General features: G+C 37.6%; 2 protein-coding genes across 2 annotated transcripts; both read right to left on the reverse strand.

Moving 5' to 3' along the window:
* Nucleotides 1–10,618: 10,618 nt before the first annotated feature.
* Nucleotides 10,619–12,628, reverse strand: LOC142632977 (glucan endo-1,3-beta-D-glucosidase-like). The gene is made up of 2 exons (XM_075807285.1): nucleotides 11,169–12,628; nucleotides 10,619–10,771 (listed from the first exon to the last, which is right to left on the reverse strand). Exons 1-2 carry the CDS (start codon nucleotides 12,598–12,600, stop codon nucleotides 10,740–10,742), a joined length of 1,464 nt encoding a protein of 487 aa, XP_075663400.1. The 5' UTR covers nucleotides 12,601–12,628; the 3' UTR covers nucleotides 10,619–10,739.
* Nucleotides 12,629–15,340: 2,712 nt separating this feature from the next.
* On the reverse strand, nucleotides 15,341–20,774 carry LOC142622041 (serine/threonine-protein kinase/endoribonuclease IRE1b-like). The gene is made up of 6 exons (XM_075795450.1): nucleotides 20,388–20,774; nucleotides 20,044–20,287; nucleotides 18,266–19,716; nucleotides 16,887–17,059; nucleotides 16,314–16,560; nucleotides 15,341–15,927 (listed from the first exon to the last, which is right to left on the reverse strand). Exons 1-6 carry the CDS (start codon nucleotides 20,522–20,524, stop codon nucleotides 15,477–15,479), a joined length of 2,703 nt encoding a protein of 900 aa, XP_075651565.1. The 5' UTR covers nucleotides 20,525–20,774; the 3' UTR covers nucleotides 15,341–15,476.
* Nucleotides 20,775–21,813: the final 1,039 nt, after the last annotated feature.

Genomic DNA, 21,813 nt, shown 5'->3' on the forward strand with positions numbered 1-21,813 from the left:
AAAAGAGCAAGATCAACCAACTCCTATTCCCATAGTGGAGGTGGAATCAGAGGAGGTTGCTGAAGCCGAGCAGCTGAAGAGGAAGAAAAAGGAGAAAGAGAAAGAGGCCTCGGTGTAACTTAGCCATAGAGTATAGGTAAAAAATTATAAGTTAATTTTGTACTCGGGCCAGGTTTAGCTGATGCCCTAGCCTTTCTCTGAATGTAATCAGACTTCTAAATTGAATGAATATATTCAACTTTTATTTTGTCTCCTTTCATTTGTCTAAGCCTAACTTGTGTTCCTTCCCTTTCCAGTACTAACTGAAATGTGCCAAATCATCTTTAACTCAATTTATTTTTAATATTGTACCTTTCAAGCTTGAATGAATCTTAAGGTAGTTATTGAATTGATACCTAATGCAATCCATAATAATATTCTAACACTTAGTCAAAATTTCAAATAAAACTTAACTTATCTTGGACTTATGGTGCTTAAAGGCCAATCTGCTTAAGGCTTGTGACCCAAGGAGTCGGACAAGACTGTGATTTTATTCAACACTTAGAAACTTTTACCCAAGGGTTAATTTACCCAAGGCTTGTGACCTGAGGAGTCAAACAAGACCGAGGTTCTGTTTAACACTTAGAAACCTTTACCCAAAGGTTAATTTACCTAAGACTTGTGACCCAAGGAGTCAAACAAGACCGATGTTCTGTTTAACACCTAGAAACTTTTACCCAAAGGTTAATTTACCCAAGGCTTGTGACCCGAGGAGTCGAATAAGACCGAGGTTCTGTTTAATACTTAGAAACTTTTGCATTAAGTGATTACGATGTAACTTGCAGCCACAGTAATACATAAATGAACCAAAAATGAACAAAAAGAACTTCATATTAATAATAATAATAACGTTGTAGATTATTTACATTCCAAGGGCGCAAAATCACATTCTCGTCTAAGTCTTCCAAGTAATAAGCCCCAATACCCATCACTGATGTTATTCGGTATGGGCCTTCCTAATTGGGGCCTAGCTTCCCCCAAGTTGGGTTCCTTGTTGTTCCTACTACCTTTCTCAGAATTAAGTCCCCCGGGGTTAGTGGCCTTAACTTCACTCCTTTGTCATACCCTTGTTTAAGTTTTTGCTGATAATGCGCCATTTTCACCGTAGCCATTTCTCTTCTTTCCTCAACCAACTCCAAGCTGGGTGACAGCAAGTGATTATTCTCCTTGACGCTGAACTGATCAGTTCTTAAGGTTGGGAGCCCAGATTTAATAGGGATTACTGCTTCAGCTCCATAATTCATTGAAAAAGGAGTCTATTCGGTTGATTTTTGGGGTGTAGTGCGATAAGTCTATAATACATGGGGCAATTTATCCACCCACCTTCTTTTTGCATCATCTAGTCTTTTCTTCAGTCCAGACACTGTGGCCTTATTTGTAGCCTCAACCTGCCTGTTCCCTTGTGGATAGGCAAGAGTTGAATATCTATTCTTGATTCCTAATTCTCCGCAGTACCTTCGAAAGGCATTACTATCAAATTGAAACCTATTGTTTGATATTAATGTGTATAGGACCCCAAACCTGGTGATGATGTTTCTCCAAATAAATCTCTTAGCATCCACATCCCTAATATTGGAAAAAGGTTCAACCTCCACTCACTTAGTAAAATAATTTGTCTCAACGAGGAGCCATCTTCGGTTTCTTGTGGCTTAAGAAAATGGCCCCACAATGTCCAAGCCCCATTGAGCAAACGGCTAAGGGAAAGTGGGTTTAGAGCCCCTCCCGGTTGATGAATATTTGGGGCGTATCTCTGGCACTAGTTGCACTTCTTAACATAATCCTAGGAAGTTTTCTACATGCTTGGCCACTAGTATCCTTGGGTGAGGGCTCTATGGGCCAAAGATGTCCCACCTTTATGACTCTCACAAATCCCCTCGTGTTACTCCTTTAACAAGGGCTCCACTGCCTCGGGATGCATGCACAGTAGATATGGTCTCGAGTGAGAAAGTTTATACAACTTCTGCTAACGTGGGGCCTTCCTCCATGTCTTTTCTGCCTCACCCCTATCCTCGGGTAACAGACCTTACTTTAAGAAAGTAACCAAGGGGTCCATCTAACTTGGCCCAACTTGGATACTATGCACCTCGACCGAGGGTTTCTCCACAAGGCTGGGATTGACCATGTCTTCAACAATGACAACTCGAGGCAGATTTGACCCCAAAGATGTTGCCAGCATAGCTAAAAAATCTGCATGAGAGTTTTATTCCCTCGGGATTTGCTTTAAAGTGAAGCTCTTAAAACGGGTTTGAGCTTGTCTGACCTTAACAAGGTATCCTTGCATGCGTTCATCTCTAGCTTCAAACTCGCCATTGAGTTGTCCTACAACCAATTGCGAATCTGAATGCACCTTTACGACTTCTCCTCCTCACTTATTAACCATTGCCATTCTAGCTAACAAAGCTTCATATTCAGCTTCGTTGTTTGTAGCTAGAAAACCCAAACATAATGATTTTTCCATCACCGGCTTCTTAGGGGTTATCAATACAATTCCTACTCCTAATCCTTTTCGGTTAGCTGCTTCGTCCGTGTACACCTCCCAGGTGGCAACAATAAAGGCCGTGACCATCAAAACATCTACTATCCTTTTCCCATCATCTGCCATACTCTCTGTAAACTCCGCCAAGACTTGTCCCTTTATGGCAGTACGAGGCATATACCTAACGTCATAGGCCCCCAGCATGGTTCCATTTAGCGATCCTGCCAGTGTAATCTGATTTTCGTAAAAGTGCTTGCAAGGGAAGCTGAGTGAGCACAACCACAATATGTGAGCTTCCTCGTGGCATGTACAATGGCCAATATCGCATTTTCTAAGGGTAAATAACGTGTCTCAGCTTCAAGTAAAGATTTACTAACATAGTAGACGGGTTTTTGTATTCTATTCTCATTCCTGACCAGAACCAAATTGATTGCATAATCTGTGACTGCCAGGTATGCATATAATACCTTTTCCTTCTCGGGCCTAGAAAGGATAGAGGGGTGTGACGATTGACAAATACTGTTTAAGCTCCTCAAATGGCAACACACACTCCTCTGCCCATTGAAAATTCTTCCACTTATGGAGAAGTTGTAAAAATGGACAACACCTATTTGCTGACCGAGAGATAAATCTATTTAGAGCTGCTGCCATTCCCGTCAATTTATGTACCTCCTTAGGATTCCAAGGAGGATGTAAACTATTAATGGCTTTAATTTAATCGGGATTGACTTCAATTCCTTGGTGCGTGATCATGTAGCATAGGAACCTTCCTAAGCTAACCCCGAAAGAACATTTAGATGCATTTAAGCTTAGTCTATGTTCCCGCGATACTGAAAACACCTCCCCCAAGCCTGCCAAGTGTTCCGTAACTTGTTTACTCTTTATCACCATGTCATCAATATATGCCTCCACATTCCTCCCAATTTGTGACTCAAACATTCGCGTCACTATTCTTTAATACGTGGATCCTGCATTTTTAAGGCCAAAGGGCATCACCCGATAACGATAATTGCCAGTGGGAGTTCGAAAAGCAGTCTTCTCCTGGTCAGGTAATGCTAAAGGTATCTGATGATACCCTTGGAAAGCATCCAAGAAACTAATCCAAGGATGTCCAACTGTTGCATCCACCAATTGTTCAATTCGAGGAACGGGAAAAGGATCCTTCAGGCAACTTTATTCAAATCCGTAAAATCCACACACACACGCCATTTCCCGTTTTTCTTCTTTACCACCACAGTGTTGGCCAGCCATTTAGGATAAATATTTCCTTAATTGCCCCTGCCTGAATAAGTTTATTCACCTCAACCCCTATTGCCTCAACATGTTCTTTTGATGAACGCCGAGGTGGTTGCCTTCGTGGGACTGTATCTGAATTCACATTCAACGGGTGACATATAAACTCAGGATCAATCCAGGGTACGTTATAAGTGCTCCAGGCGAACACATCTATATTATGTTCCAAAAACTTCACCAACGCTACTTTCTCTAAGGGTGGCAACTGAGACCCTACTTGAAAGTATCTCTCCTCATCTTGACCGATCAAAACTCTTTCCAATTCCTCAAAAAACATCCCTTGCTACTCGGTCCTAAGTCCAACTTCAGGACTCTTTAGTTGCTATGGGATTCGTTCCTCTTCCACCACAGCTTGATCCACGAGATGTTGTGTAATGGCCGCCACTAGACATTGCCTAGCCATTGCCTAACTTTCCACCAATTCCCCTACTCTTCCCTATGTGGGATACTTAACTTTCAAATGTAAAGTTGATAATATTGGCTCCATAGCATGAAGCCACAGTCTGTCCAGGATAGCTGTGTAAAGGGAATAGGCTTTGACTACAATGAAATTAACTTGCACCTCTTCGTTCCCAGCCTGCATAGGTAACCTTATCATCTTGCGGGAGATTACCAATCTTCCATCAAAGCCCACCAGTGGTGAATCATACTTTTCCAAGTCTCTAGGCTTGAGATTTAAGCCTTTATACAAATTCGGGTATGTCTACCAAGACCCTTTTTACATCATACCCGCCGATTCAAGTGGTTACCACCAAGGCATCATCGTGTGGCTAGATTGTTCCCTCCTTATCCTCTTCTGAGAAACCCAAAGTGGGCATAGCCACCCTTTTGGCATTTTTGAAAGCCTGACTCCTGTCTTCCAAGTCGGGACTAGAAACCACAGACATAACCCCCGAGTAGGTCCCAGCTTCGCCTCTAGGCCTAGCAAAAATGACAGTAATTGTGCCTAGGGCTGGCCGAGGAGCTCCATCCCTCTGATACCTAGCTTCAGGTTGCCTAAGTTGACTCGCAAGCTGGTGCGAGAATTGCCTCAATTTCCCTGCTCTCACCAGTTGACCGAGATGATCACGCAAAGTCCTACAATCTTCTGCTGTATGTCCTTTTTCCTGATGATAATGGTAATAAAGGCTTTGATTTCTCTTGGACGGGTCTCTGCCCATTTTATTAGGCCATTTGAAATACGGTTCATTTTTTTTTTTATCTTTTCCAGTATCTGATAAATTGGCTCTTTAAACAACGAACTAACCATTTGAGCACCCGCCGATGGTGTCTGGTTGGGGAAATCTCTCCTAGGCCAGTTATTGTGATATCCTCCTCCCTGGGGATCCCTCCTTTTAGGAAAAGCTTTTGCCTTGCCCTTTCCTTGGGTCTGATATCTCTCTACTCGTTTATGCTTATCAATGCGATCCATAAGTTAACGCATACTACGAGCAGACTTTATTGTTAATGACTTCCTCAACTCGTGCTCCGTTGGAAGCCCTAATTTAAAAGTTCTTACTGCTACGTCCTCGAAAACCCAACTATTTCATTGAACGTTTCCTAATATCTGTCCGAATAGGTCTTAAGAGTTTCGCCTTCCCTCATCACCATAGACAATAGAGAGTCTAAAGGCTTGGGAACCCTACTGCACGTCACAAATCTAGCACCAAATGCCCTTGTCAACTCTTCAAAGGACCTTATTGACCCCTCTTCTAAAGCATCAAACCACCATATAGTCACAGGCCCGAGGCTAGAGGGGAATACCTTACACATGAGGGTTTCATTGCTAGGATGAAATGCCATTTTTTGATTGAAGTGGGTCACATACTCTACTGGATCAGACCTTCCATTGTAGATGGTGAACATTGGTTGTGAAAAACGGTAGGGAAGCCTAGCCTTACTCCTAACAAAAGGTGACTTTGAGATTTGACGAAGTGCCTTACTCTTGCATTATTCCCCATGCTATGATGAGATGACCCTTGCCCATGCTTGAACTTGCCTCTATCCAGTTTATCCAGATGAGAAGATGCTGAGAAGGATTCACTGGATGAGGTTCTGGACCTATGGCGATATGAGCGATCCTTACTCTTCACTAATCCATCACTCGATGGGGGTGATGAATTCCTTCTGTCACGCTCCCTTCTCCGCAACTTCTTACTCAAGTGATCTATCTTGAGTTTCAGCTTTCGCGTTTCCTATTTGTGTGAAAGATGGCTCCCAGTCTTTGAGTGACTCCTTTTGGTATGTTTTGGTATGACTTTACCATAACACTAGGTTTATGGTGTCTGTCTCTCCTTCGTTCCAGGTTAACGAAATGGTTTTCCCTCTGTGAACGAAAAAATTCTTCCCTATTCTGCTCTAGGTTAGCCATGGCTCATCAAAACAAACCCAAAACAAAACCTTGTCTTTCCCACAGACGGCGCCAATTGTAGGGACACGAAAATTAGGGGCTCAAACCCACCTAGAATAGTGAAGCCTAGACCACCCAACTAGGCCTAAACAGATAAGTATTTGTTTAAAGAGTGGATAAAATAAGTTGGGCTTAAGTCCGAAGATTCAAACTGGAAGGGAATGAATAGAAGTTAAAAACAAGTATATTGATGGTTCTTTACAAACTCGCCCGAGGACGATGTTCTTATGCAAGGATGCACACTGTTCTCTGTCTCTGTCTCTCTCTTTCTCTCTCTTTACCGTTCTTGTTCTAATATCTTTTTCTTGATTTTTTCCGTCCCCCTTCATCTGGAAGTTCTCTTCCTTTATATACTCCTATACTTCTTACATCATAGCCCTCCATTTGCAATCTTTTAGGTCTTCCTTAGGACACTTGTCCCATTAGACTCCTATTGAAGGTGGTAAAAGGGGCTGCTTAGCTGTGAACCTATTGTTCAGAGGTCATTTCATCATCAATGCAGTTGATAAAGTTGTTGCCAACCATTTAATGCGGAGGTAGTAGGTGAGCTTTCATAGGAAACTTCTTTCAACTACGTTAACTCTCTCTCTCTCTAAACACCATTCTCTCCGCCCAGATATCTAGGAGGTATTTTGTCTCTTCCCCTCCTCTCCACAGGCGACCCCACTCCTTAGGCTTAAAGTGCTTTCACCTGAGGAACGAACGATGGTCACAATGGTTTTATCCTTCCTCGGTCCTCGAGCACCCATAATAAAATTTCATATTTTTCAACCCAAAAATTAAGAAGAAAAAAAAAAAAAATTTTGAGCCAAAAACTGAAAAGGCAATAAAGTCAAATAAAAATCAATTAGACAGAATGAACCGAAATGAACCAAATGGACTGAAGTGGACATAATTAGATTGAATACAACCGAAATAGACCAAAATGGACAAAGTGGACCGAATAGATCGAAGTAGACCAAAATGCTACTTTGACATTGCTGAGCATATTTAGCCTTTGAGATTATATAGATTTAGATTAGAAGGTTAATATGGAAAACAATATTGCATTCAGTTGAGATAATTAGTATCAAAGAAAACTTTAGAAGTACTAGAGCGTGCCATTTGGGTATATTTTTCATCCTCAATTTGTAAATTCATATGGTGTGTATTTGGTGGCATATTTGATTTTTCTTCTTTTTTAAAAACCTTAGTAGTCTTGCTGCTGAAAATTCAATTAAACATCCGAAGATCATTTGTAAAACACGATCGACTTGTTCCGTTGCCGCTCATTGGGTGATGCTCAAAACATAATTCTTGAGTTGCATTATCTTCTCGAAAGTTCATTTGTTGGTCTAAAAATAAGGGACCTGTGTTTTCTGTCCCATGAGATTTGGAAACTACTAAACTTCTCATGATATTTGGACTTGAGAAGTTGGAGCCCTTGATAGCATAAGCATAGAACCTGACTAGAAATCATGGTGTACCCCTAAGTTAAGTTAGGACATGTTTTATTTGTGGCTTCTAGACGCTGCATTAGAGCACTCGCATCAGTGCTTGTATAATAGAAAATATATTACATTTTGGCCACTCAAACCCAAAATTCATTCATGTCAAGTCTTGCAAAGTTACGTAAAAATACATATTGACACTATTCATTTTGTATTTAGTTTTTTATTCTTTGTTTACATATCTCGAGGATGGAGAAAAAGAGTAAATGATAATTGTTGTGAGTGAAAAAATAATAATAAAAAATAAAGAAAATTTGATATTTTAATAAAATTTAGTGTAAAAATAAATAATCTGACTTAAACTGTTTTAAAAAGAAAGTAAGGGAAATAGAACAAGTCCGTTCTTATACTAAAATATAGGCGTAAATGTACTTTTGGTCCCTATATTTTGGGGTCATTTCTATTTTGGTCCCTATATTTTATTTTTACCACTTTTAGTCCCTAATCCAATTAATGCGTGACATTTAAGTCCTTACCGTCACCCAACTAACAGAAAATGCTGATGTGGCTAACGGCACAGTAAAATAATAATTAAAAAATCTATTTTGGTATTAAAAAATTGCCACGTCAGCGTATAAATTAATTTTATATTAAATAAAAAAAATTTAAAAACAAAATTAAAAACAAAAAATTGAATATGAACATCATTAACAACAAACCAGAATCAAGAACATGAACATCAAACCCAGAATCAAGAACATGAACACCAAAGAACAACACCACAACAAATAAAAACAAACCTCTAAAATTCGACACCTAAAACCCAGAATCAAGAACATGAACACCAAAGAACAACACCACAACAAATAAAAACAAACCTCTAAAATTCGACACCTAAAACGCACAACACCACAAACAACAATTCACAAACCCAACTTCAGGAAAAAAATTTAGCAATGAAAACAAACCCAGAATCAAGGAAATATCCAACTAAAAACTTCATCAACAAAAAACCCATATCCAGAACTCAAACAAACACAGTAACAAAACAAAAATTCACTCACCTGAAATCAATCTCATTCACTCACCTGAAATTCACAAAACAAAAATTCACTCACAGTAACCCATATTCAATCTCATATAGAGTCCCAAACCCGAAATCAGTCTCATCCACCTTCAATTTCAAACCTTTCCACTCATACACCTCCCTCACATTCTGAAACCCTCTTAACCCCACAAACCCTAGCGCCCCAAACTCCTCCTTCGCCCTCCTCAAAACCCTAGACTCCGCCGCGCTCAAAAGAATCTTCTCCGGCTCGGCCACGCAGTCTCTTCCGATCGACGGGTCCAACGGTTCCTCGTCCTCCTCGACGCGGCTGACGCCATCGACGATGACGGCTTTGGCCTTGAGAGTGACGACGCAGAGAGGGCCGTTGTCTTCTTCCTTGTGACCTGCGTTGAGCTCTGCGACGCCGCCACCGTCGTCGACGTTTACCGTCTCATCCAGTACAACATCTCCGGCACCCCCTTCGGATCTCGCCTCGCCAAGCTCAACCACCACGCCGGCTCTCTCCACTTCCCTCCCGGCGCCGATCTCTCTCGCACCGTCCTCATGATCCCAGTCCGTGACCTCAACATCACTTTTCTTCAAAGTACTCATTTCTTGATTCTGGGTTTGTTTTCATTGCTAAATTTTGTTTTTGAAGTTTGGGTTTGTGAATTGATGTTTGTGGTGTTGTGTGTTTTGGGTGTGGAGTTTTAGAGGTTTGTTTTTATTTGTTGTGGTGTTGTTCTTTGGGGTTCATATTCTTGATTTTGGGTTTGATGTTCATGTTCTTATTCTAGGTTTGTTGTTACTGAGGTTCATATTCAATTTTTTGTTTTTAATTTTGCTTTTAATTTTTTTTTAAATTTTTTTATTTAATTTAAAATTAATTTATACGCTGACGTGGCAATTTTTAATACCAAAATAGATTTTTTAATTATTATTTTACTGTGCCGTTAGCCACGTCAACATTTTCTGTTAGTTGGGTGATGGTAAGGACTTAAATGTCACGCGTTAATTGGATTAGGGACTAAAAGTGGTAAAAATAAAATGTAGGGACCAAAATAGAAATGACCCCAAAATGTAGGGACCAAAAGTGCATTTACGCCTAAAATATACACGAATTTGGGTAAATTGCAAATTATACCCCTAAAGTTTGGAGGTGATTGGATTTTACACTCTGAAGTTTCAGAATTTGGATTTTACCCCCTAAAATTTGGGGTGCTTTGATTTACACTCTAACGTTTTAGAACTTGAATTTTACTCCATAACGTTTAGGGTTGTTTGGATTTTACACTCCCAAATTCTGAAACTTTAGGGTGTAAAATTTAAACACTTCAAAACTTTAGGGAGTAAAATCCAAACACTCCTAAACTATAGGGGTAAAATTCAAATTCTGAAATGTCAAGGTGTAAAATCTAAACATTACCAAAATTTAGGATAAAATCCAAATTTTGAAATTTCAGAGTATAAAATCTAATCACTCCCAAACTTTAGAAGTGTAATTTGCAATTTACACCACAAAATTTTCATAATATGATGCAAATGCTATTAGTATGCTAATCTATTGGTCTACAGTATTTGAGCCATGGCTAGGGGATGTCTGGCTTGATGCGTCATTGTTAGTTTTAGAACAGGCCCAGATGAGTCAAAATGGAAAAAAAGTGGAAACTAGCTACCCCTCGAAAGAAAAGAGAGATCATGACCAGAAAATGTGACTGTTTTTCCAACCAAAAAGCCTTTGATCGTGGAATTTTTTTTACTTCAACCATGTGCACCGATCTTTATCTTCTCCCAATGAAAAAAGACTCTTTTTGCCCATCTTTTCTCAGACAAAGTAGCAAAATATTCAAAATCTCTCACAGTAGCATCAGACTTTTTTGACTTATGGTAGTGACCAAATATTTTTTCTTTCTTTTGATAAAATGGTAGGGACAAAATCAATCCAATGTTCCTAGTAATAAGCATATTCGAAATTTCACATCTTACTTTTAACTGATAGTACTAACAAACAACACAAGAGAGCTGTCAACCACATTAAGACCTCTGTCATTTCTTGATCATGAATCACTGTTGAGGGTACCGGCATGTCCCATAACCTAATCATTCATAATAAAACAAACCGGAACACAGTCAGTACTCAGAACCACAAGCAAATATTGGGGAAAAAATTCAATTCAATTCAAGGAGATGCTTTTTCACTCATCTAGTCATCTATATAGTTGCATGACAGAAGAAAAACAAAAACATATAGAAGCAGAAAGAACCATATATACTCACTAAAAGTTAAGCATTTATTTTGGAGATCAGATCTTGTGGTGGAGCCAAAATAAGCAATGTTAGGGGCATATCATTTTTGTATTTTCACATTACAAATTAATATGCCAATAATTGTGAAGAAAATTATGAAAAATTCCATGTCATTGAACCAAAATAGCACAAGGAAAAAAAAAAATGAAGGTGACTAGGAGAAAATGTGAAATGTAATGTGCTTACTTGGATCACTGAAGGCAACAAGGCCAGTGCCTTTGAAGTCACAGTTCCAATAGTTCCTTCCATGCATCTGATAATAAGCATTCATGGCATATGATGCATGAGCAAGAAGCTTGTTAGGCTCAAAGCAATCCCCACTTTCATAAATCTCTCTGCAGTCCACACCACCAGGTCCACAGCAAAAATCCAACACAGCTTGAAGCACTTTGTCATCTGAATGTGGCTTAGCTATACACCAAACTGATGGACCCCTGGCTGCACCAGATACTTTCTCACCAAACCCCAATGTCCCTCCATTGCTACAAAACTGGCAGCTCAAATCCACATCATATACCTTAGATCCATCCCCATTAAACATCCCAAAATTTCTCTCAGTCTCATCTCCTTCTTTTTTGTTTTCATTAAACAAAGCAAACACAAATATCTCAATCTTATCTTTAGGCTTCATGGGTGTACCTTTATAGGCTTGGGCACGTTCAATCAACCTAGTGTTATAAGTCTTTGCATTTTGTGGTGTAGCTGCTTTGTCACCATGGTCACCTTTAGAAGGCCATCCAGATTCTGATACAGTAATCTCAATGGTCATGTTTCCAAAGCCTAAAGCATTGATAGCTGACCTTGTAGAATCAATTTGTGCATCTAACATGTTGTTATACACATACCCTTTAGGGTCACGTACCCCAGTAGCATTTCCTAGTAATGCATACTCTAAATTAACCGAACCAGGGTTATCACGGTAAGCAAAATATGGATAAGCATTGACCATAAAGGGTGCACCAGTGTCAGCTAAGAACCCAACAATGGCTGTCATTGTTGGCATAAGATTTAAAGCAAAAGTTGAAGCTGAAGGAGGAAAAGAAGAAGCTAGAATAGCCATGCTATGTGGGGTTGTGACTTTGATTTTACGGTCTAGACCTCGAGCTACAAGTGCTGCATGTAAATTTTGCATGGCTTGGACTAAGGCTTTAGGTTCGAGTTTGTTGTCATTGGTTGTTAAGTACTCGTTACCTACAGCAATGGCTACAACGGAAGTGGCTGGAATGAAGGGAATGACACGTGTGGACAACCACTCGTCTGCTGAGGAAATCTCGGTGCTGATGTTTGACACGTGGGAGTTTTCGACGGCAACGATGAGATCGATGCCGGTGTTGGAAAAGGCTTGGAGGATTTCTGGGTTGGTGTCATAGATTTTGACCTTGTCTATAAGTGTGGATTGGAGGAGTTGGGCTACTTTCTTTGGAGATGGGAGATTGTTGCCAAGAGTGCCATAGTTTATGCCTACACTCGAAACGTTTTGCAATGGGTTCACGAGAAGGGTTAGTAGGAGGAGAAGAGGGAGGTTGGTAATGGCCATGGTTGATTTGGCTTTGTGGCTTGGGTTGTGTTGGGTGTCTGTCAAAGTGAAATTTTGGTGTAGGAGAATGGGATATATCATATATGTAAGGCTAGCTATTTGTACCACTATTTTGATAGTGAATGCCAGTGGTGTTTTTGAGAATTACATGATTGAGACTATTATACATATGAGAGCTTATTATTGTTTCTGAAATTTCACATATAATATCACATTTTCATATTATGTCTATATTTTACACGTGATGTAAACGAGTGTATAAAGCTACCTCTTAGAGACTTATAATCCGACTCTTGCTTCTTATATCTTATAAGCATTTATATTTCTGGAGTAATTATAGCACCAAGGATGTGCAGTGATATGAGTGTGAATATAATATAAAATTAGGTAAATATTGTTGGAAGTTAAACAATCACAGCCCTTTTATGAGTGGCCTAAACTGTTTTAACACTTGCTAATAAGATTCCTGCATGTATGCCAGAAATCTATCAAGAAAAACTCAGTCATCTTTTCCTATACTTAAGAGATTTTGACCCAATTAAATTTCTAAGGGTTTTTTTTTTTTAATTGATAGAGATACAATGACGTTTGAAATTGGGTAAAGAAGTGAGTTTATAAGTTCGTTGAATAATTTTAAAACGCTTGAGTTTAGAGTTTATGCTTATGAACTACAATCCAATTATCTATTTACTTGATAAACAAATTCAAAGTAAAATTTATATCTCTTTTCCTAAAAGAAATTATAATAGTTCAACAATTATACAAATCCATATCACTTTGCCTTTTTTTTGGTTTGTTTTAATTTTGTTTCCCATTTCTTTCGTTCGCATCTTTAATTATGTTCTAAAGAAAAGAAAATTACAAACATACCACTAGTTTTTTTTTTTGGGAGAAGAATAATGTGGCATAGGATAGTATAGGATTCAGGCCTTAATTAGTGGACGAGCTAGAAAGGACAAACAGTTTTTCTTTGTCCGATAATAGTAATACTCCTAATGTCCTACTATAATACTCATTCAAAATCCAGATCAAAGGCCACAGTGATACGGCTGAAAGTTGATTTGATGTGTTGGGTTCATTGGGATCCAACTATATTGATTTTGGAAAAGGAGAAGACAAAAGTCCAAAAAGCTGCTCTTTGTAGCCTTGGTTTTCTTTGAGATAATAAAACGCGTTCCAACATTGGTCCAGCGTTTTGTTCTCCCATGTATTATTATTATTATTTGTTTTACTAAAAGCTGTCCAAAGTATAATCATTAATCACTACTCACTAGTTCTTAAGTATATGTTCTTTTTTGTTTTTTTGTTTTTTGTTTTTGTATTTATTTTTTTTTAGCAAAAAAAGTATAAGTTTTTTTTAACATTATCCAACAATTAGTTCAATTCATTTGTAGGATTATCTATCAAAGAAGGGGTTTGAGGCAAACGTTGGAATCTTTTTCATTTTTTGAAAATTTTTGAGAACCTCAATCGATACCCAACAGGGTGGAGTTTTCCTGTTTGGCCAAAGAAAGAGAAGTTCAAAACTTGATTAAGAACATACTGATACTACTACTATAATGAAGCTTCTACCATTTTACTTCTTCTTTATAATACAATTACAAGAGCATATTAATCATTAAACCATGGAAGAAATAAAAGGATCTCTCATCTAAACAATTGAAGAAGATAAACAAGTATGGCATTTCCATGGTATGAAGCCAAAGCAGGGTCAGTATGGCCAAAATTCTGATGATGATGCCTGCGAGTGGGAAATCTCAAATCATAGAAAAAGCATGATATTTTAACAGAAACAGTCAGAGACAAAGAGGTACGATAGTCAGGAATCTTTTTACACAGTCAGGCTTCCCAAATGTGTGAGCTTGACTGCTTCCCAATTCCCAAATACCAAACCCACCCTTTCTTCAAGAGAGAGAGATAAAAAAGGATAAGATACCTTCATTTCCATTCCTTTAATTATTAATATTGACAATGTTTAATGTCAAAATGCAGACCCTTTTTTTTTTTTAAGGCAGATTATTTTGCATTCAGAGGTATCCAATTCAGTATTTTCGACTTATATTAAGACCACATGGAAAAACAAAAATTACATTACTCTGGAAAGAGTAGTAGCCGAAAACTTCTTTTCCTACAGATGTTAGCACGTTCAAAATTCAGACATAATTATTGGACATTTGTAAAAAAAACAATTAAAGGTCTAATAACTTTGAAAACTTGAGGCAGTCCAGCTTTGATTCAGGTTTTGGGTCCTAGTTCTCACATGTTCTGAAATTAAAGTTTTCTACTTTTTTTTGGATGCTTTTTGGGGGATGACGGGGAAAGGTGAGTCGAAGTTGGTGCTAATCAAACTAAAAACCCATTTGAGAAATTTAAAGATTTTACACTAGACTGCCAATGTACTGCTTCAACAAGTCTCCAGTTAAGTAATTAATGGAATCCTGATCCAATTTTTTTCTTCAACAAGTAATTCAAATGCAGTGGGGAAAAAAACTCACATTCTCCTTTCTCACAACAGGTAAGGTGCCTCAATTCATCATGTGGTTACTGTTGGAGCCTAAACAACTCTTGATTAAGTAGCACAAAACCAAATAGCAAGATCTTACCCAAAAAAGAAGAAAAAGCATCAGCAATGCTTGAAGGTCTAATACCAAAATAAGATGGTACGTCTGATTGATCTTATGTACTTCCAAACGCTTTGTTCCGTTGTGATAACCTCCAGCCCCAGCTGGTCTGACTGAAAAATTCAACTGGAGCTAACTGCTCTGTTTTATAGCGCTAACAACAAGAAACCATCGAAAGATACTGCAGTACACACCACACATTAGCATACACTTTTTTTTATTACCAGATGTACACAAGTGTTTGAGATATAATATAATCTATATTTACATAACTGTGGAAAATTTAGATTCTAGGATACAACAGTTTGGGAGGAACAAGAAGGGAGCGGGAGTAAATTAAATTGGGCTGCTGTTTATATATTTACGAAAGAATTTTTCCTCTTTACAGTACCTGCAAATCACATTATAAACCTCAATTAAGAGTTTTGGAAATCGACTTGAAAAATAACTGTCAAATCCCTCAGGGACTGGCCCCAATAATTCCTTGATTTCTTGAGGAAGCTCCCTATAATGATTCAATTTGTTCCGTATGACACGTAGTAAGTCGCGAATGCTGTCAAACTTATATCGCCTGTAGTGACCAATGTTACTGAGAAATGTGGCTTCCATCTTTTCATCCCATTTCCCATTCAATGCCACTGCTGCAATGCTTTCTAATGCATTTAAGAGCTCAGATTCATTCTCCCTGTCTTCCAATTCAACCCGATCACTGGCATCTCGAAGAAATGAGAGTCTCATCTCAGAATCCCAAAAGAAAGGATGATGCAATACATCAGTAGCCTTCGGCCTACAAAATAAAGTGGCCAAGTCATCATATAAGGACTGAAGATACATTTCAAATTCCAGTGAATACTTTTGGCAATTAGCAATGGGGAGTAACTACTATGCAATCACCAATACTTGTGCTTGTACTACAGACCGAAAATCAATAAGCAGGCTCTTGCAGTACACTAAAAAATACAACCAGAGGATTACACACTATTATTGGTTCACCACCAAGATTTATTCTTCTGGTAAGATATGGTGTGTGTGTGAGAGAGTCAGAGAGCGCAAGACATAAACAATGGCCTGCTGATATACAAAGCTATAAAGCTACACAGAATTTTGAAGTTGATGGCTAATAATAGAACCATTAGAACTTTCAAAATTGGAAATCCAGAGACAAAGCCTTACCTAATATCTGGGTTGGGATCCAAAAGATTAGAGAAAAGATCAACAGCTTCTGGTATATTCTCTACTAAGAACAGGTCCTTGCGGTCATTCACAATATTCACATCACGTTCAATACTGTCCCCATATGGGTGTTTACCCCCCGTGACACAGAAAAAGAGAACACAACCTAAACTGAACAAATCCACAGCACGCGTTTGGCGCCTATGGAGAAGTTGTTCGGGTGCTTGCCAACCTGAGCTCCCACAACCTGGATAAATTAGACAGAAAATTCAGTAACGGTTAAAGCCTACACTGTTGGTGCATGCAAAGAATAAACGTGGAATAAAGGGGCTTGTCCCCATTCTTAATCAAATGATACAATTTTAATCTGAAAGTGTGTCAAATATAAAATGCAATAAGAAATAGAAAGCTGATTGGTTGGATCATCAAAAACTTCAATTTTTTTTTCTTAACTCTCCATTTGTCACCAATGCTCATCTAATAGTTGACCTAAACAACCATTTCATCTATGCGTGTGTTTCAACTTTCAAGTGCTATAAAACATGACCAATTGAACTAGTTAAAAGTACATACCAGTAGCATGCTGGCTGAAAGCAGACATGTTTCCGCTAAGACGTTTGCTAATACCCATATCTGAAATCTTTGCACACAGATATCTCTCCTTTATTGTTAAAACATTTTGAGGCTTTAGGTCCCGGTGTATAATTCCAAGCTCATGCAAATGAGCAAGCCCAGAAACCACATCTCTGCATAAATGATTATTCTGTCAAATTTCAAGATGTTTCACATGTAATTTGTTATACTTTCATCTGATTAAGGAGAATTACAATTAAGTCAAAAAGGAGGGTGTCCAAGAAGAAAATCATATTTGGAAAAGGTAGTCTTGTGAAGCAGGACACAGCTAACACATAATGACCATCACCCACATGAACCACTTAATTCAAAGTCCAATTTTAAGCAAATCAATTTGTCACCTAATAATTAAAGATGTCAAGACCTGTTATATGTTCTCTACAATCCCTTGTTGGTGTCACAAATTTTTATAGAATCAGAAAAGGCCACCAAAGTTGACATTCTTTTAAGAACTAAACCCTCTAAAAACTCATGTTACAGTTCATCACTCTTGTATCAGATGTAGTTGGTAATTTTCCCTCCCATGCCCTATAAAAATGGAGGGCAACAGTCATAAAATATTATCAGTGTCATCTTCATTCCATAATTAACTCTAGTTGTTGTCAAAAGAGGTGCTGCTAGTAAGGAGCTGTGTTTTACTGTTTTCATCACCCTATTATCAGTATTCCAGAAAGCTTAGAGCACAATCCTACCTCACCAGCTAGTCAGCTAAGAAATTTAGGGAAATCTGATAAATAATATAACAAGAAGTCAGTTACAGCTACTGTTGTCAGGGACTTGTTGATGTTCGAATGTCATTAAATTTTATGAGATCCTAATTGATTTCATTACAGATGATAAAAGAGATAATTCTTTCATTAAATTTCTTTCAATCCCACCCTAACAAACTGTATGTCATCATTGATAATAAAATGATGCAACATCAAGCACATACATAGCTGTATAGAAATGTTTAAAGAGATGGCACCATCAAAATCAAAGATAGATTTTGGAATATTGTTGAATGCATGGTTGTATATGAATTGGAAATAAGTTAATGGAGCAAGTTGATTCTAATTGAATATCATGTAAAAGTTCAATGATATCACTATTTTCTTCTGAGGCTTATTTTTCACCGTGTGTATGAAGTAACTTCACTAAATTATGTTAGAACCTTCATATTGGCAGGAGACACTTCAGATTGGTAGGATACCATACCTTGCACGCCAATCATAGCAGAAAGATAGGTACTACATGCAATTGCTAGTGAATTTAACCAATTAAAACACAATAATTTGGGAGAAGAAAAAATGGGAGGTATGGACAGGCATCATACTAACCTCATCAATTTTAGCAACTGGGGTGTCGGGTATCCATTCTCCTTCCACAATTTAACAACCTTGTTATTTTCCTTTATTGACTGTAATTGAGCAGTATGCTCATCCAAGAAGTTCGAGAATTGATCCTTGCTAATTATTTCACTTTGAAAAGATTCAGAGCATAAGAAAATAAAGTCATTTAAGTTACAAGTACAACGCTCCAAAGCAAGATAAACAAAATTTTGATCATCTTCCACTCCATACCAACGAACAATATTTGGATGCTGATCAGAAGCAATAAGATTCTGAATCTCTTTCAAAGCCACATCATGATGGGTCTTCACAAGACGTTTAACGGCTACAGGACGACCATCATAAATTCCCTCAAGTACAATGGTACCATTGCTTCCCTTAGCAATTTCTTTGTTAGAAACAAGTAACTTACCAATCCTACGTCCATCAACATGAACATCTACACGATCAAAAAGATATTTTAATTCATTTCCTTCAATGTGTGGAATTCCTTTAGTGTCGCCAACTTTATTCTCAGGCAAGATATCATCTGGCATTCTCTGATTATTGGAACTTCTCTTATTGTTTCCCGATCTCCGAGTTTTCTTCTTTTTGGGAGTCCCAGCTTGTATATTGAGTTCCTCTCTATGCCTATTCAACTTAAGCCATTCTCCAAATCTTAAAAAGGGGTAAAAGATAACACCCATAATGCACAGAAGAGATGAAAGAAAAGGGATAAAAGTCCTTATTTGGGAACCTTGCCTAATCAAGACCTCAGGGTTCTCATCCTCAGAAGCGGGCAAAGCAAGCACTTGTCTGCCTTCATTTCTGGGAGGAGCCAGTTGTAACAGGTCAGCAGCCCCTGAGGAAGACTTGCGTTCAGCAGCAGGCAGAGAGAGTGGGCTGCCTCCAGAAAGACCAGTTACTAATCTATTGAATGCAGGAAGAGATTCCAACCATATATGATCACGTATTCGGAGGACACTAGGCTTTGAAAGATATAGCAATTGTGAGTCAGCATCACCCCCATACTCTAAACTAAATTCATTCTCTGATTTGGGAGAAATCCCACCAAAAGAACTCTCTAGTTTTTTATTTTTAAAATGAGCATCAAATTCAGAAAAAGTCACATTCCATAAAACTTTTCTATTGTCTGCTGAATAATGTTGGAGTAAATAATCTGTCCTCATAATGTACAGTGGCTGCTCAACTGTTTCCAAGTTCAAAGCACCAAACTCTACCAATTCCTCACCATCTTCATCCGATAAAACTGGGTTTTCTTCAGCACCTTGAGGTGCCAATCCGGAAGGATAACCATCCAACTTATAAGTATTAACTAATCTACCAGACTTGGCATCAACAAGATAAACAGTGGTTTTCTTTGATCCTACCGTGACTCCTCCATCCTCTGAAATGTATGGAGCATTTTTCAAATAATCTCCAGCACTCATTCCAATTTTCTGGTGCAAAGAATTACTGTGAATTAATAACTCAACCATGCCGCAACAAACAAACAAAAAACTTCCACATAAACAAGAAGAACAATAAAGATTTCAAGGAGAAGAAAAAAAAGATTAAATATGAAAAGATAAAAAATATGTGGTCTTGTTTTGATGTGGGACTTTCTTGACATAAAGGAATTATTGTAGTCAATAATATTCAAAGTGAGATTGAACAACTTATGAAGTCCCACTATGAAGTTCCACAAACAACACTAACATCAATAATTGCAACATTTGAACAACTTATGAAACACATGATACATGTACAAAGGCGAGTTTGCGTACCACTTTCTTGAAGCTCTTTTTATGCAGATAAAGTGACCAATCATCGCCGCAATCTATATAGAAGTCATTATCACTATTACTCAATTCAGAGCCATTACTTTTATCTTTGTCACTGTTAAGAACCGCCCGATACGACGAGTAAATGGGCTGTCCAGACGCAAAAGACCACATAATTTTCATTGATCCAGTGTCCACTAAATATATTCTTCCATCCAAATCCGCCACTACCACTAGCTCACTCTCACTTAAACCAAACACAAACATAGAATTAGAAACCTCGTACACACATTTCCGAAACCTTAAAAATCCAATTACATAAATACAAGAAAATCAAGGGAACTTACAGAGTGGGAGAATGCAAAGCTTTGAGATTTCGAGTGGAGAGAGAGGTCTCTGTGATTGCTGAGTCAGAGAGACAGCCAATCAAAGAAGAAGATATCACTGTCAATAGAAGAACAAAGATCAAAACCTTGAGTCCCATCCTTCAGATTCGACCAAGATATTGAATCTGTATTCCACGCCAAAATTTGAAAATTTTTGGTTTTTCAAAATGGGATTTGAGGGTTTCGAAATGGGTCGGAATAAAATTAGGGTTTAGATATGGGAGATTGGATCAAACGGGGAAAGTGTAATATGATTGGGGCTTTTTTGGGGGGTCAATTTTAGGGTTTTGTTTGAAATTGGGAGAGGGTTGAATTTTTTGCAGTTTTGGGTCGTTACGGCAACTCATAGAGGCGTGGCTGCGCGCGTGGTTTCAAGATATGGTGGGAAAATTATTATTAAATTAGAATGCGGTGGACTCATTTTTTTCTTCTCCTTTTTTGGTTTATTTTTTTTTATGAAATCCAAATTATTTTAATAATGGGGTAAAACTATTTTAGTTTATTTTAGTCAAATATGCTATATTTAAAGAACTGTTATTTATCATCTTCTAAACTTTAAGAAGTACAATAAATATAGATACATGCCAAAAATACACCAAAAAAAAAAATTAGCATCTTCCATCTACGTTATATTATGCTTTAACGATAATATTTTATTAGAACAAAATTGAGTTTATTTTTTTTAATTCTGTATTCAAAACACCAACAAAAAAAATATCATTAATTTAAATCTCCCACATTTCTTCAAGCATATTATGATCGGTAAAATTAAATCTCTTTTATTTAGTTATTCTTTTAAGCAATATATTGAATTTAATATTTAGAATCTCAAATCTCAATAAAATTGACAAACAATTGAAAATCAAACCGAATACTTTTATATATGCATAACAATTCTATATAGTATACATCTCTATAAATCAAACTCATTCCTTGTAAGTAAATAAAAAACAGTAATTTAAAATTATCATTCATAGAGCGAACACCATAGGTTGAAACTCACTCAAAAAAAAATATTATCATTCACAAGAATACTTTGCATAATGCTTGAATCTTTTAGACTCTTTTTGATTTGATAAATAGAAATGCATGCCATGCCAAAGATCTGAAAATTCAATAATCAATCTCTCCTAAAATGAAACTATATGAGGTTAAGGATGGCTACTAGTCACTCATTTCTGATCCTGCAAAAATGAGAGTTTTATGCACTTTTTTTTTTATTTGATTACTATGAATTGTTAGAAATTTGGAGAAATTATTCAATACACATAGCTCATTACATCTCTTTCTCTCTCACATAAATAAAAGTCATGTGTGAGGCTTAAAAGTGAAGCCCACCTTTATGTGAGCAGAATTAAAAAAATTTCAAAGAATTTTTAGATTTTTT

The sequence above is a fragment of the Castanea sativa genome, chromosome 1 (assembly GCF_040712315.1).
Source record: "Castanea sativa cultivar Marrone di Chiusa Pesio chromosome 1, ASM4071231v1".
Lineage (NCBI taxonomy): Eukaryota > Viridiplantae > Streptophyta > Magnoliopsida > Fagales > Fagaceae > Castanea > Castanea sativa.

Bases quoted from the DNA above. Each gene is read 5' to 3' on its own strand.
- LOC142622041 (XM_075795450.1), bottom strand. From the start codon at position 20,524: ATGGGACTCAAGGTTTTGATCTTTGTTCTTCTATTGACAGTGATATCT. The intron at 19,717-20,043 runs GTACGCAAACTC...TCTTTGCACCAG, and splicing joins AAAAGAGCTTCAAGAAAGTG to AAAATTGGAATGAGTGCTGG. The intron at 15,928-16,313 runs GTAAGGCTTTGT...TTTATTTTGTAG, and splicing joins GATCCCAACCCAGATATTAG to GCCGAAGGCTACTGATGTAT.
- LOC142632977 (XM_075807285.1), bottom strand. From the start codon at position 12,600: ATGATATATCCCATTCTCCTACACCAAAATTTCACTTTGACAGACACC. The intron at 10,772-11,168 runs GTAAGCACATTA...ATGAATGATTAG, and splicing joins TGTTGCCTTCAGTGATCCAA to GTTATGGGACATGCCGGTAC.